We start from the raw sequence: 15978 nt of genomic DNA on the forward strand, positions 1-15978 counted from the left end.
AATAAGTGCTACCCCAGTACGATAGTAAGACGAGGATAAAAAAATTGTGTGAATTTAAAATTATTTAATTTCTTTCATATGTGTTCTTTTATTTTCCCAAAGGGATTAATATAATTATTATTTAAAGTAAAAATAACGTTATAATTCTAATTTCAAGGTCAAAGTACATCATCATGGCGGCTAGTGGTACCAGATTCCCAACAAAGGTGTCAAAATAATTTCTCATGAACACATGTACATTTTAGGGCCATGAAATTAAACTATATCTCTAAATTCCCTATTTCGGTCATCAAATATGACTTAAAGTGCGAAAAAATCCACTTTACAAGGTTAATTTGATATGTGCATTTGAGTGGAATGGTAATGTTTGTGTATTTCCACCCAAGTTGTGGGGTGGATCAACAATGCATCAGAATTCGAATATTTTGATGCTCACCTTTTCTCATTACAAATCCATCGAATGCGACACAAGGGTGTGTCTGCTTTATCGATGGAACCATCTCAGTTTGCTGAACGACGAGGTCGACGAGATGAGAATGACCAGAGTCCATTATGGACTGCTATCTTCGACTACGAAGCAGCAAGAGAAGATGAGCTTACTCTTCGAAGAGGTACTCAAGTACAGGTTTTGTCTGTTGATTCAGGAGATGATGGGTGGTGGATGGGACAAGCAGAGGGTAAAGTTGGAATTTTTCCAAGTAATTTTGTTGCCAAAGATTCTCAGTTGAATGTAGACAAATTACCACCTGACATAAAATCAAAAGACAGGCCATTCGAGATCAATTTTGAAGAACTTGACTTAGAAGAGGTAATTGGTGTTGGTGGCTTTGGTAAAGTTTATAAGGGAAGATGGCGACAAGAAACTGTGGCAATTAAGGCAGCAAGGCAGGACCCTGATGAACCAATAAGTGTAACAATAGAAAATGTTAGGAAGGAAGCAAAACTATTTTGGCTTCTTAGCCATGTAAACATTGCAGCTTTAAGAGGAGTATGCTTAAAACCTCCAAATTTATGTCTTGTGATGGAATATGCCGCTGGAGGCTCATTAAATCGAGTTCTGGGAGGAAAACAAATCCCGCCTGAAATTCTTGTGAACTGGGCTTTACAAATTGCTCACGGCATGCATTATCTTCATGAGCTTGCTCCATTAACTTTGGTACATAGGGATTTAAAATCAAGCAACAGTGAGTATTTCAACTAATTTATTTGATAAGCTTTTTTTTTAACCTGCTATGTTAAGCTTATTTGAAATCTGTGTGATCCTGTTTATATTAGTTTCCATTCAATTCATAGTGGTTTTCTTCCTGGTGTCATCTTCAAGACTGTGATTCCAGAAATAGGTCATATTTCTATTGTTCCTTTCCTTTTATTAACAGGAACAAATAGTAATTTAGTTAAGAAGTTTATTTCTTGTCAGTATTTTAATGATAAAAAAAACCAACTCAATATAGGCCCATATTATAGAGCTTTCAAATCACCCTAAAAACACATTTTAAATAGTAAAATCAAAACTTCAAAACATTGATTAGTCTTACATAAATTAAATTTTAAAATAATGTAGGCTTATCTTGATTAATAGGCTTTTATCAAGTTTATTGATATTTTCAAGAAGAAATCCAATTAAAAACTGATAACAGAGGTAATAGAGGGAACCCCCCCCCCCCCTCCCTGAGACTGAAAATGCTTTACTTTACTTACAAATTAGAAGGCCTATGCCTATTAATGATTAACTTGCCTCTCCTATCTAAAGAAATTAATTTTTTAATGCTTTTCAGTTATTCTAAAATAATGTTATTGAAGTTATTTAAGCAAGGGCTACACAGTTCTCCTCTCATATTCTAGACATATATTCTCCTACAGGCAATTATAATTGCCATTGTTATTTTCATATGTCTTCTCTCTGCATTATTGCAGATACAAAGCTGTGATTTTAAAAAGTTAATGGGGTCATATGTATATTTATTGTAGGACAATGATCACTTGTTACTTTAATACTTTAATTACATATAGTTAATTACCTTATTTTCTGTGAAACCTTATGTATGAATACAAATTGCTTGCTGGTTGCTATAGTGTTATAGACAAGTTATTTTGTAAGTGAAGAATAGGTTTTAAGAAAAAAGTACATACAGCTCTGCCTTGAATTTGTGACATACCTAAACTTGTATGAAAGCTAGGCTAGAACATAATTTTTGTGTAATCGGTAAGTTTAGGAAAAGTAGGCCTATATCTCTTAAACTATGCAATCTTAGTATTACACTCTATCATGTGTTATGCTAAAAATAAGCTTGCCAATGCATTTTTATATTTGCCCGCTTATTAATATTAATGGACTTAATGTTCATAAGGAACTAGTTAAATTTATGACCTTCTTGCAAGACAACTTGTTATTAGACAATTTTTAAAATAAAAAATGTTCCCCATTTTCCACTATTACAGCTAGAATATTTTTATCTTCCCATTTTGAAGTTTTATATATTGCATGTAATGATCTGCCCAGATTAATCTCAGTCATGTTTGTAATGTTGTTTGTCTGATCACAATTACCATACCCTTGGGACATAACCCTGTAAAAACAACCCTTATTCTCCCCCTTCCCACCCCTCTTCCTCCCCATTACAATTTGAATTGTAACTTTAAAGATAAACTGAAAATAGGTATAAAAGGGTATAAATGTGATTTGATGTTTTATACATGCTTATTAATACATTTGTATTACAGAATAATTTTTTTTTAGAAAAAATGATTTGATTTAAAAATGTGCATTCTAAAGAACTGATTGCGAGCCCCCATCTCTGAACGTATCTTATGTTCACAGTGCTTACTTTAACATAGCTATCTAACACAACCATAATACCATACATTTCTAAAGTTTTGTACAATAGTTACAATTCTGTTGCTGCTAGTAAAACACATCATTTATTTTTTTGCTAAATAGAAGTAAATTAACTTACCAAATATCCACAGTTTTACTTAAAGAATCAGTTGATAGTGGAGATCTTGCTCAGAAAAATCTAAAGATCACAGATTTTGGACTAGCACGAGAAGTCGAGCAAACCACAAGAATGAGTGCAGCAGGAACATATGCATGGATGGCTCCTGAAGTTATAAAGCTTTCCCGTTTTTCTAAAAAAAGTGATGTTTGGAGGTAAGTACTCGTCAAATAGTTTCATTAAGAAAACAACTGCAAATTTCATTCAGTGGACTCGTTTTATTTAGTTTATTTTTTCATTATAAAATCTTGTGCTAGATTTGTAATTTGCTTTAGTTAGTAGTTTGGCCTTAAATTTTTAAGGACTTGTCCAATATTAATGGGTATCCATGAGTAGTTGGTGGTAAAGGCACTTATCAATATACAATTCACAATCTCTTTCTATTCCATGGTCCTGTTTTGCTGTATGGCTTAACTGATACTGAAAATTAAAGATTCCAGCTGTCTGGTTACTGTTTGTGAAAAAAAAACCAAACCAAAAGACAAAGAAATAATTGAAAAAATTGTTCTGTTTACAGTTATGGAGTGGTGCTGTGGGAACTTTTAACTGGAGAAACACCTTACAAAGGAATTGATGCACTAGGTGTAGCTTATGGTGTAGCAGTAAATAAACTCACTCTTCCTATACCTTCAACATGTCCTCATATGTTTTCACAACTCATGGCTGGTACACAACGTTTTATTTTATAGATAAGAAATGATACGTTTAACCCACATTAGTTCACCCTCATTTATACATGGAATATAAATAAATAAATAGTTTAAAATTCTTTACAGATTGCTGGCATCAGGAGCCTCATGAACGACCAACATTTCGGGATATACTGCAGCGCTTAGAAGAGATTGCCACGTCTTCTTTCGTTACAACGCCTCATGAGTCTTTTTCTAATATGCAAGATGATTGGCGCTTGGAGATTGAACAAATGTTTGATGAGCTGCGCAGTAGAGAAAAGGTGTGGTTTTTTTACTTAAATTGTATTGAAATATGATCTTAGTCTACTCTACTTCATTAGAACTAATTACCTTTTATATGCATATTTAAATTTGATGCAGTTAATTTATTTGACAAGAAATTCTTGTACTTCAGCAATACTTGAAATTTTAAATACAGTTTGCAAATGTGAAAATTTAACTGGAACATTATTAACTATAAGACGCTACAAAAGAAACATTCACTTTTATTTTTCACTTCATTAAATATAGTTATACATTTCTTCATATCAACTGATGGATAGCTAATATTTATATTATTTAATTACCTGCTCATCAGCTTTATGTGTTCAGAACTTGAATAACTGTATCTGTATTGTTAGAACAGTTTTTAAACTATACTTGTTTTATACAGGAATTAAGGTGTAGAGAGGAGGAGTTGACTAAAGCAGAACTTCAACAAAAAATACAAGAAGATGCACTCAAAAGAAGAGAACAAGATCTTGCAGCCAGAGAAATAGAACTATTAGAACGAGAGTTGAATATACTTATACTTCAACAAGTAATGCACAAACCTACTCCAAAGAAACGGAAAAGTAGAAAAAGTAGATTGAAGGCTTTGAAATATGGCGGGAAAAAAATTAGTGAACCTTCTGGTTGGTCTTTTTATCTATTTAAATTAAAAGTTTTTTTGTTGTGTTTCCCAACATTCTCGGCTAAATTTATTCTTTTTTTAAATTTCAAAAGTCAGCCTAATTCTAGAATTGATTAAAACACACACAATTACTTCCTTTGTTGATTTAAATTAATTGTATATTCAAGCTATAAATCCAGAGGAATCAATGTTTTGATAACTTAGTATTTGAAAAATAAGCTCTCAATTATGAAAAGATATTTTAAAATGTTTATTTAAAAGCTGATGTTAATCAATTGCCCTAAACCAGGGGTCTCCAAACTTTTCAGTCCGAGGGCCGCATTAGCTATCAAATTTCAGTTCGGGGGCCAGTTTCTTCCAGATATGTCTTTAATTTTTCTGGGCAAAGTTCCTCAGCCATCACCAGCAAACATTTTTTCCGTGGACAAAAAGATCTCCGTGGGCCGGATGAAAGGACCTCGCGGGCCGCATCTGGCCCGCGGGCCGTAGTTTGGAGACCCCTGCCCTAAACAATCAAAATATGTTAGTACAGGCAGTGGCATCGCCAGGGGTTGTATAATCCCTTCTTCTCTTTCTTCTTTAAGTGTTTGAGTTTAAAGACTATTTTTGCATTTGCTGTTCTACAGATTTTAGACATAATATCACAGTTCAAAAGGAGGAATTATCTTTGTATGAAAAACGTTCTTATGGTGGTGCAACTAGTCCAGACAGTCCTCCAGCAACACCTACTCATGCACCTCCACCACCACGTTTCAGGGCAATAGCCTGTAAGTAATTTTCAAACTTAAATTATAATAAGTAGTGCTTTTAAATTGAAGCTAAGTTTTAAAAAAGTCATCTAATATAAGAAAAATTTTGCTGGCTTAACCAATGTGTCTTTGTTGCTTATGTTTACTTTTTGTTTATGGAAAAAAATTGAAAATAATCTTTCACTAGAACTTGTAACAGTTTACTTTGATTAATAAATGAGCAGAAGAAACATTTTTTTCCTTTTTTTTTTTTTAATTTGAAATTTACCACTGATCTTTTAGTTTTAGAAAACTATTTTTAAAAACTGAATTGTTTAATGAATTATGCCGTTTGACACTTTTAAAACTTTTTAACTAGATCCCCCCGGAGATGGAAGGAAGGGTAAAACTTGGGGCCCGAGCTCTGTTCAGAAAGACAGACATCAGAGGTCATCAATCATTTTTGCAGATGGGCGATGGTCAAAGAGTGCTCCTAATTTAGAAAAATCTCTTCGACAACTTGGAGGTGGTAATTCTAATATGGGAGCAGTTAATCACTTATGTAAGCTTTATGTTTATTTATTTTTTCGCATTTAATGAAACATTAATTTCATAATATAGATGTAATCTTTCTGCTTTTTTTCAAAAGTGTAAAATGAACAAAATAATGAATTACAGCCTACTATAATTTAGTTCCCACAATATTTCAGGGCTCTTTAAAGTTTTTAAATAATTTCATTTATTATTCAAGGTCTTTGAAATATCTAAATGACACCTCCCAGAAATACATTAAATTGTTTGCGAAAAAACTTTTAGGTGGTTGGTTATATCTCTGCAATTTTTATTCTTAATTTTCATGCACGATTAATAAAAATTGATTTTTACTTAGTATCTAAAACCATGTATGAAAATACAAATGTCATTATATGTAACTTAATAGTTATCCACATTTAACCACATTTAAACATTTATTAATCATTAAAACTATGGATTTTTCTAGATGATGAGGAGGATTCATTGCCTGGTGATATAGATGAACCGTCTCCTAAATCAAGAAGCATTCCACACACCCCTGCTGCTACACCTACTAGCCCATTTGTGAGAGGCAAAAGGACTGATTGTTCATTTTATCACATGTCCACCATACTTGCTGCTGTAGCCATGGGCTTTGATATTGGCATAGCTAATACCAGAGCAATCCATCCAAGTTTACATATGCCAAGTGGTGAGGAAGACAGAAGCCTGAAAAAACGAGACTCTTATATCAACAATCGTAGGGATGCATATCTTGCGGCTGTGAGGGATGCAATGATTGACCCAGCAGGAGATTATCGCTCCTATCAGAACACACCTGGATACTGGCATACATATCATGGTGTACAGGCTAGGCAAAGGCCTGGTCTGAATTTAGAGCTAGACTCTCCTGCATTTAATGATGTTGAGTTTAACAACCAAGTTGTGGGTGCACCTTACCCCAATTACAATGCATGGACAGCTTCACACCGCTCTTCTTTTGCTGATAGTGAAGCATCTGTGGCAACTGCTACGCCCACAACTGAGAGAACTGTGATTTACAACCGCCAGCTTTCATCAGAGTCTAACTTAGACTCTTCTAAACCTGCAGGTCAGGAGGCTGGTAACAAGCTCCAGCGGCGTTCTGTGACATTTGAGGATGATTTTATCCCAACAGACAACATAAAACCTAACAATAGTAGCATGTTCAACTCACACAAAAGAACACCCTCAAATACCTCAAATTCATCAGCAACAATTGATCAACAAGACAGCAGATATGCGGTCTCTACAGAATTTTTTCTCGTACCTCATTCAGACTATAACTCATTAGCATTAACACCCCAACAGCAGCAGCCGATTCCGCCTCGTCGAAAACCAGGAGCAGAACCAGCCCAGAGACCAACAACTCTAGATGTAGGGGCATCGACTAGACCTGTTCCAATACAACTTAGGTATCCTGCTGCTTCACCTGGATTCTTGTACAGCAGGGACACAGGGCGAGGAAAAGGAGCTTCTGCAGATGAGGCAGCCCATTACTTCTCAAGTAGGTCACACCTTTCACCAGGAAACACACCACCACATATAGCACACCAAAAAACTTTGCTGGATATTGATGTAGAAGGACAAAATCAGGATTCAACAAGACCACTGGTTCATCATAACACAGGGAATAAATACAATGTGACTGACTTAGAAAAGGAGTTCCTATGATAACTTACAATTATGTATGTATTAATTAAAATCATTTTTAACTGCTAAGTATAACAAAATGTACATATAATTAATGGCGAAATGGAGTGTAAAGAATGTCTAAATTATTTTTTTTTAAATTAACTGTAAGTTTGGCATGCAGAAAGTGATGATCAGGATGCTAAGTTTACCAAAACCCAAGTGTGATGAAAGAACCATTTTAACTTTGTTCACCATATCCTTATATCATATCAATGTTATCATTCTATTTAGTTACTCTTTTCATATAGATATGTAATTTTGTATATCGGTATGTATATAAAAATATAGCATTTTCAGTGTAATTAATAGTTAGGGTTTTCAACTAATCGATAAATGCCATGTACTTCAAATCCTACTGTGTTTTTAAAAGGAAAACTGTCTGAGTTGAAGTCTTGTACAGTTTTGGTTGAACTTTCTAGTGAACTATATTTTTAGTGCCAAAGGACAATGAAACACGATTACTTTTTCTAGAAAGCTCAAGACAAAAATACTTTTAAACTTCCAATTGCAATAGGTTTAGGCTTTTCTGTGTGTGATGTGCTAAGAATTTATTTATACTAGTTGACAAATAGATTTGTTTGTCTTGAATCAAGTTTGTTTTTATATGTTATGCTACAACATCAGCTCATATTTTGTAGGCATTTAATGTTAAGGTTTCAAATCTTTTACTCATGACCAAATAAATTTTTTATTTCACTTACATGTTCAAACATATTTTGACCAAATGAAATAAAACTTTAAAATATGCTAGAAAAATCCCATTAAATATTTAAATGTAACGTAACTCAGATTATAGTAGAACTCCTGAAATTATTTTCTGCAAAGAAAAAGTATTTAAATGAGTCATTCATTATATTCTTGGATTTACTGTCAGAGAAAAAAAAGATAATTTAACTACTTTTTAAACCAGCCAGGGATGGCTAGTATGGTCACAAATGTACAGGTTCTATGTGTATGCTACTGATTTAAATGGTCATCAGATTTAAAAAGTATTTTCATTTGATCTGCAAACCTCAAGAAAAGATAGTCAACTAATTAAAAAAATTATAACTCAACATTGATCTAGTAAGAATTTAAAAAAGGTCTGGTGTAAAATATGTTTTTAATGTGTGGGATAAATATTGAAGTACACTCTGTGTCAGCAGCTGTTACAATTTGACATCAGTTTTATTAACAAATCATGCAGGATAGGTGTTGATGTTTGAGCTAGTAACTTAATGAAAACAAATTTGTGTATAAAAACAATTATGCTTATATTGAAGCCATAAGATTTAAAAACTCTTTTCATAATAGATCATTGTGCCAAACAGTGATAAATTATAATCAGATGGAGATAATTAATCAACATTATTATATTAACTTGTACTATATTTCTAATTCTTCCTGCCTCAATATTATATGCTTCATGTTATAATTTTTAATGTGTATGTGAAATAACTGGCACCTGAAAACTATTTATTGTAGAAACAAAATACTTTTTTAGCAAAATTTGTTATTGTATAATGGTGGGAATGGTGCGATATAATTTCAATAATACTTAAATCTTGTTTGTACTGAATACTTGGATGAGTACTGAATACTTGGATGAGAACATTACCAGCAGTAAGTTCCGCAACAGTTTATACATATCATGTAACAACTAGTACCATAGCAATGGCTATATTGGGTTTAGGGCCATTATCCCAATAGTTTACTGCCAGACAATCCTATACTCTAAAACTCATTTGTCATTTTGCAATTTATAAAAATTGGGGGTGTCTGCAGTTTTGTTGACATTCTAAGTCAAGCAAGAACCAATGCGTAAACAGATGATTCTCTTTGGTTCCTCTCATTTGCTTGGTAAAGGCGTGCCGTTTAAAATTAATGTCATTCCCTTATTATTTATTTTTCAACAAACCAATGTTTAGGCAATGTGTTTAGGTACTTATTCAAGTAAAATGTGATATAATTTGGCTTTGGTCACCATTTTGAAACGTGGAACATTGAAAAATATTAAACATCCATTTTTATTAAAAGAATAATTAGACTTAGCCTAGGAGTTCAAGTCTTCTGGCTGATGAGATGTTGGGCAGTAGTCCTTCAGGTGTGGCAGCTGTCTGGTACACACATTACAAATAACAAATCTTATCATAGATATGATGTAAAAGTAGAAGAAAAAATTTTTTCAATAAGGAAGGGAAAGTAAAAGCATTAAAATATTATCATTTGAATTTCAAATTCTTGTCTTCAAAACATTTCAAAAGAAACAAAGCTGTTTCTATGGCTTCTAGTAACATTTCTCAGAAAATTCATGTACTATTAGATAGTTATCAAACATGTTCTCAGTGTTAATGTACTGTTAATTTGACTCATTGTTGGTTAACTTAGTCTCATAACAAGAAAGGTCTGTTATTCCTGTCTTTTTTTTTTAAATGCTTTTATAAGAAGCAATACAAAGTAAAAATTGTGAGGGTTTACCTTGGTAAAGTTAATAGATTTACTGCATGGAAATAAATTTATTCATAGACTGTAAATGTTAATCCTGACACATTAACAAACACAATTTCCTTGTACAGTTAAGTACCAGTTTAGTGTAATTTTCTACTTTAATATTTATATACATCAAAATGTTTAAAAAGACTTTATGCAATTTCTACTCTTGTTAATTAATTTTTTATTATTCTACATGTATTAAAAAAATTTGATGGGAATAAATGGATAGTAAATAAAAGTAATTAGAAGCTATAAAACATTTTTTTAAAATTACAGTTTTAAAATAATAGCTGGAAAACAATTGAGTAAAAATGTAAACTTTGTATCATTCACCTCCCAGGTTCTTTTTTTGTATGTCTTGTTGCATTATTACTACATAAAGCTAGTCATGATAAGGCCATAATTTGTTGAGTTGGTCAGAATATTTATTTCATGAAATTATCAACTATTATTACAATAACAGCTTGAGATTTCTTTGCCATCAAAATAAAAAAAAAAGTAATTTATATGCATTTAATATTGTTTTTTTTTTATTAAAATATAATTTAAGTATATTGTGTATATTGGCAGATCTTGTTAAGTTTTAAAATTGACATTCAGTGTGTGTTTTTAACATGCCTTATATACATAGTAAAAGAATAAAATGTATATTTGTATTCATTTGAAAACAAAGCAATGTTTACGATCAAAATTGTACATAGTAATGATATCAAGTTATACAAACGTCAATAAAATCTTAACTGGTTTTAATTAAAACTCAACTTGGATTATCCTGGTTAACTAAAATATAGAAGCACTAATTCAATTTAATTCAACCATCTAAGACTGAAGTGCAAAGATAAAGATCATGATGATGCAGCTCTAACTATTGTTGTAATGAAATACTTGTTCTATTACATAAATAATATATTATGTAACTATTTTATAATATTTTTGCATATACTTGTAAAAATGGTAATTTGTAAATTCCAAATTACTGTCTTCCCATAAAATATGTGATAGAGCCAACAAAAACTATGCATATCTCAAAGCAAGTGCTCTTGTATTCAACACCCAATGTTTAATTTTTGTGTGTAAATATACTGCTGTATTTTTTTAAATTCTTGTGTCCAGGATGCCTTAACCTTGTTAGCATTCAATATTTTATATATATATATATATATATATATATATATATATATATATATATATATATATATATATATATATATATTCATTTTAGTTATCCATCTAGAAGTATATAGGTTTAGTGCACTTTTAACATCACAAATGGTTGTATTTTTTTTTTTGGTATTTTTTTTCAATACGTTTTTATTAAAAAGCACTGAATTATTAATGACAGTAATCAATGCAAAATCAGTTTTCTGCAATAAAAATCTGGCTCAGCGCAAGAAAATGCAAACACATTTAGTTGGAGTAAATCTGAATTTTAACCAAATGTTCTAAAAAGAATCTAATAAAATTTAGATTATCATGTTAAGTTAGTTTACTTTCAGTTTTTAATTTTTAACATTTTCCATGCCTTTATATCTGTATTTAAATTATGTAATTCCATCTTCAAAAAAGAGAAATAAAACCAAAGTTGTGAGTTCATTTTATTTTTAAGTAATTAATGCTAAAAACTGTTTACTATTTATTCATATAATATAAATATTTTTATTACTAAAGTTAAAACTAATTGATTATGTATAACTTTAAAAATAACAGTTTATATCTTATAACAAACATTCCCACCATTAACAGCTTGTGAGTGTATAGGGTATATATATATATATATATATATATATATATATATATATATATATATATATATATATATATATATAGTCCTATATATATATATATATATATATATATATATATATATATAGTCCTATATATATATATATATATATATATATATAGTCCTATATATCTAGAATGTACACCTATGTTTTCAAAAATAAAAAGTAATAAACAAACTGACAAAAGAAACATTAGATTTTATAATGCCATTACATATTTTTCAGTCTTGTAATATCTATAGTGATTTTTTTACATGTTTCACGTTTGAGAAGAAACTCATTTTTTGGCCATCAATTCATTTATTTAAAATGCATCATATTTTTCTATGATTAAATGAATATCTGTATTTAAGTTTACATGCACTAATATTTGCTTTGGACCTACTATGGGCTTTATTAAGAGTGCCCAAACACCATATTGCTTATTTGTTCCATTTACTGTAAGTTCTTTGTTTGAAAAAAATAAAATTCTGCACTATGAAGCATTAACTTAAAACATCAAATGTGATAGGATTTTAAAAGTTCACAGAGCCTTAAAGTCTTCCACTTCCTTTCAAAGTTTTTGTTCACTTTTTAAAATTGAATAAATAATTATATCAGCTTTAAGTTTTCTAGTATCGGGACATTTAATTTTCAAAACAAGTATATTTTAGTATAAGGATGTGTGATTTAAAAATAATAGATTGTGTGTCAGCTTATGTCTTGTAATGCATGCACTTCAAAAAGTAAACCATCTTTTCAATTAAGATTTTGTATTTAAAAAAAATGTTGTGTGCCTTCTTTTATTAGGGACCTGTGATTACTTTTTTAAGCAATTGTAATGTATACAACTTATGTTTATTTTGTCTTTACTCATTGCTCTGTTATGTGAATCTTTGTAAAAGCCAAGTGTTTTGTACAAAACAGTATGATATTGTGAATGGACATAGCAATGTATCTCAGGATATTTGTATTGGTGCATGACCCAGTCCTAACGTTGTATTGGTGAAGAAAATTTAATACTCCCACACAAGGTAGACTTTTTCAATACTCCAGTATCATGAACTATAGGAATTTATACAGTGCAGACTGTTACTTTCATTTGTTGCCCTCACTAATGTTTTTGGTATTTTTGCACCTGTCATTTTGATCTTAAAACACTATTTTAGTCTGTTATAATGATGAAATCTTAGGAAACTAACAATTTCTGATGTTTTTTTTTACTACGGCTGAAATATCTGTTGTGAGAAAAATGGTGATTTTTATGAAACAATTTATTCGGCCTTTAGGTTCATAGTTAAAAACTATAATTAAAAAAGCATTAGATTAAGAAAATGCCATAAATATATGTGCCTAAATAAATAGTTAGAAATAATGTCTTGTACACATTTTTTATTTGAAAACAGAGGTGCTAAGTGGAGGGTCAAATTTTTAGCTACATATATTTAATTTGGTTGTATGTCACACACTCTACCAATAGTGCATTGACTCCCATAGTTATTTGTTGTTTGATTTTTATTACCACAAAAAAAATTGATATTCAATTTTGATAACTGTGGATGAATTGCCTTTGAAATATATATATATTTAACTTTTGAGGTTGACTTTTTCTTAATGGCTACAAATCTTTTTTTAAAATAAATTGCAATTAGTTTTTATTCTTTAGCTAAACCCTAGGTAAATCTTTTCAAAGTGTACGTATTATAAAACTGTTTTTCAATTCATATTGTAGTATCCTGTTGAGCTTTGACAGTACAAAACTCAATTTTCTTTCATTTGAAATATGAACAAAAACTACTTAACAGATTATGTTCATTTTGACAATTTCTTAATCTGAACAAATGGCAAACATTCAAACATACCATTTAACCCTCATTCCATTTTCCCCCTCACATTTAGTATTTATTTGCATTTAACCTACAAGAAAACAACATTTTGATCTGTGTCATATTGTGTGTACCTACTTATATCTTGAACTATATCTGTTGGTGTGCATGTAAAGTGCCTCAAAAAAATGGGTCCAGGTATAGTGTAGCTTATGTAAACTAGACATTTAGACCATATATCAATTATTATTTTTATAAAACCTCACTGTAATATAATAAATAAATATACTTATATATAAAACCTTATTGACTGATGTGTGTCTATGACTCAACTGTTTATGAAATGTTTAAGTAGGTATGCATAAGTATAGACTGGTTCAGTTCATTCCTCTGTAAAATTTTAATGTAGGCCAACCATGCAAATATTAGCCATAAAACATAGATCTAGTTACATAGTAATTAGTAGGCCTATATATATATATATATGAAATATAATTTTAATTAAATAATATGAGGTTGATAGACCACCTGTCTTAATAAAAAAAGACGGAGAAAGCTTCACAAATCTTTTATAAAAATTTAATTCAAAGCCTAAGAAAAAAACTGTAGGTGTAAATTTAGAGTAAAATACTATTCCTTACTTCTTCATAGGCAAATGGACTAAATTCAATTAGTGTGAACAATGCACCAGTTAGTAATTTTCCTTTCAATTTGATTTAATGTTCATACTTTACAGGTAATTTAAAGACAGTGGCTAAAAAATGCAAATACATAAAAAGAAATTGCACGAAAAGTATTGCGATCAGTAGCAACTTTTATTTATCATTGAAAAATTAAACATTTAACAGAAAATTAACCAGAACCAATAATTTTGAATTGTTATTTTCACCTAACCCGTTAGACTTTAACAATCACAAGTGATTATTAATCTTATAAATTTTAAACAAGTGTTAAGTTTTCCAGTCTTAAATATTTTGTGCGTCACCATTTTTTTTTTTAAAGTGGAAATAAATGTGTAACCATTTGTCTTGAAGTTGAAGCACTGTATATATCAAATGTTTAGGATTGGGTCCTGTACAAAACAATGTCAAAATTCAATAAAGAACTAATGTCATAAATGGCTTTGAAATTATTTCATTCTTCCTGGACAGATGAGAGAAAATTCCAGAATCAAAAATCTGCTGCGCTGCAGATTGTTCTTGGTCAAACTAAGGCTATGAAAGCTCAGCCAAAGAATAGCAGCCTGATGGTTGTGCATACCATACTGACATATAATAATTAATTAAGTTAAAGGAAATGCAATAGAGACTATGGTACAACTAATAGTAGAATTTCATTTATATATTTGTAAGTTTATAAACAATTTCAGCCAGGGGTTTTAAAAGTACAAAAACTAAACTCTACAGTTCTGTCTCATGAATAAAAAAAGAATGCATTAAATATTTCTACCATAAATTGGTAATTTAAGGGGCGTCTTATCATTCATATTTTTATACGGGGTGAGTAGCATACATTTTATATTGTCACTATACATTTTGGAAGTATTTCTGTGTGATTGTGTTTGTAGGCAAATTTAAAAGTACCAAAAAAAAAATGCATTCTTATTCCTACTAAACCTGATTCAGTGTTACATTAAAGTAAGTAAAAATTCCTCTTTAGACCTAGTGATCATTGGGCAGATGAAATAGAATTATTTTTTATTGAAAGGATGGGGTCAGCACTATGAACAGCTGCCATTAATTTTCCTGTGAATTAGTTACCCACCAGAATTGGGTGGATCCAAGGACATTCCACTGACTTGAACTTGGATTCAAACTCAAAACTTTAGGGTTAGCTGTCTAGCTCTCTACCGCTAGACCATGGCATCCCAGTGTTGCATTATTTACTCATTATTTTTCCATACTCTTTTTTTTTGTAGTTTTGATATCCAGGGAAGAAACTATGACTATGGTATTCTTAACAGATTATAAGATGTTTGGGTTATAATGGTCAAATGCCAACATTTTATTAATCAGAAAAATTATCAAGATCGTTCAAAACTAAAGATTTGATTATTGGTGTAGATGATTTATTCAATGAAATAGTGCTGCACCATATTAATAAGTAAGTGTTAAGCAGATGATCGAACAAAGGGCTTATTTTTGCAGTATGTCTGGTATGTACAGTGAGCATAGTACACCAATAAATAAATAAATATTAGTGTTCAGAATCATACAGTGGTTAATATTTAGCCTGCCCAAAGAAATGGGTAGGCTAAATAAGACTGTATTTTGAGCAACACACAACAAAGTGCTCATACTTTTTTTTGTTTGCAATGATTTTTACAAGTGTGTAAAAATGACAGTATTTCTAAATAACAGTAATA

The 15978-nt window shown here is 30.6% G+C and overlaps 1 protein-coding gene across 1 annotated transcript; it reads left to right on the plus strand.

Annotated features, from left to right (window-relative positions):
* The first annotated feature begins 9 nt into the window (after positions 1 to 9).
* LOC131943335 (mitogen-activated protein kinase kinase kinase 11) lies at positions 10 to 11169 on the plus strand. Its single transcript, XM_059303396.1, has 8 exons — positions 10 to 1184; positions 2968 to 3148; positions 3511 to 3659; positions 3770 to 3945; positions 4338 to 4578; positions 5204 to 5344; positions 5685 to 5867; positions 6306 to 11169. Exons 1-8 carry the CDS (start codon positions 461 to 463, stop codon positions 7529 to 7531), a joined length of 3021 nt encoding a protein of 1006 aa, XP_059159379.1. The 5' UTR covers positions 10 to 460; the 3' UTR covers positions 7532 to 11169.
* The last annotated feature ends 4809 nt before the right edge of the window (positions 11170 to 15978 follow it).

The sequence above is a fragment of the Physella acuta genome, unplaced genomic scaffold (assembly GCF_028476545.2).
Source record: "Physella acuta isolate Inbredline_101_S28 unplaced genomic scaffold, ASM2847654v3 ptg000038l, whole genome shotgun sequence".
NCBI lineage: Eukaryota > Metazoa > Mollusca > Gastropoda > Physidae > Physella > Physella acuta.

Excerpts from the sequence above, each read along its gene's own strand:
- LOC131943335 (XM_059303396.1), top strand. The coding sequence starts at position 461 with ATGCGACACAAGGGTGTGTCTGCTTTATCGATGGAACCATCTCAGTTT. Across the intron at positions 3,946-4,337 it reads AGCTGCGCAGTAGAGAAAAG|GAATTAAGGTGTAGAGAGGA; the intron begins GTGTGGTTTTTT and ends TGTTTTATACAG. Across the intron at positions 5,345-5,684 it reads ACGTTTCAGGGCAATAGCCT|ATCCCCCCGGAGATGGAAGG; the intron begins GTAAGTAATTTT and ends CTTTTTAACTAG.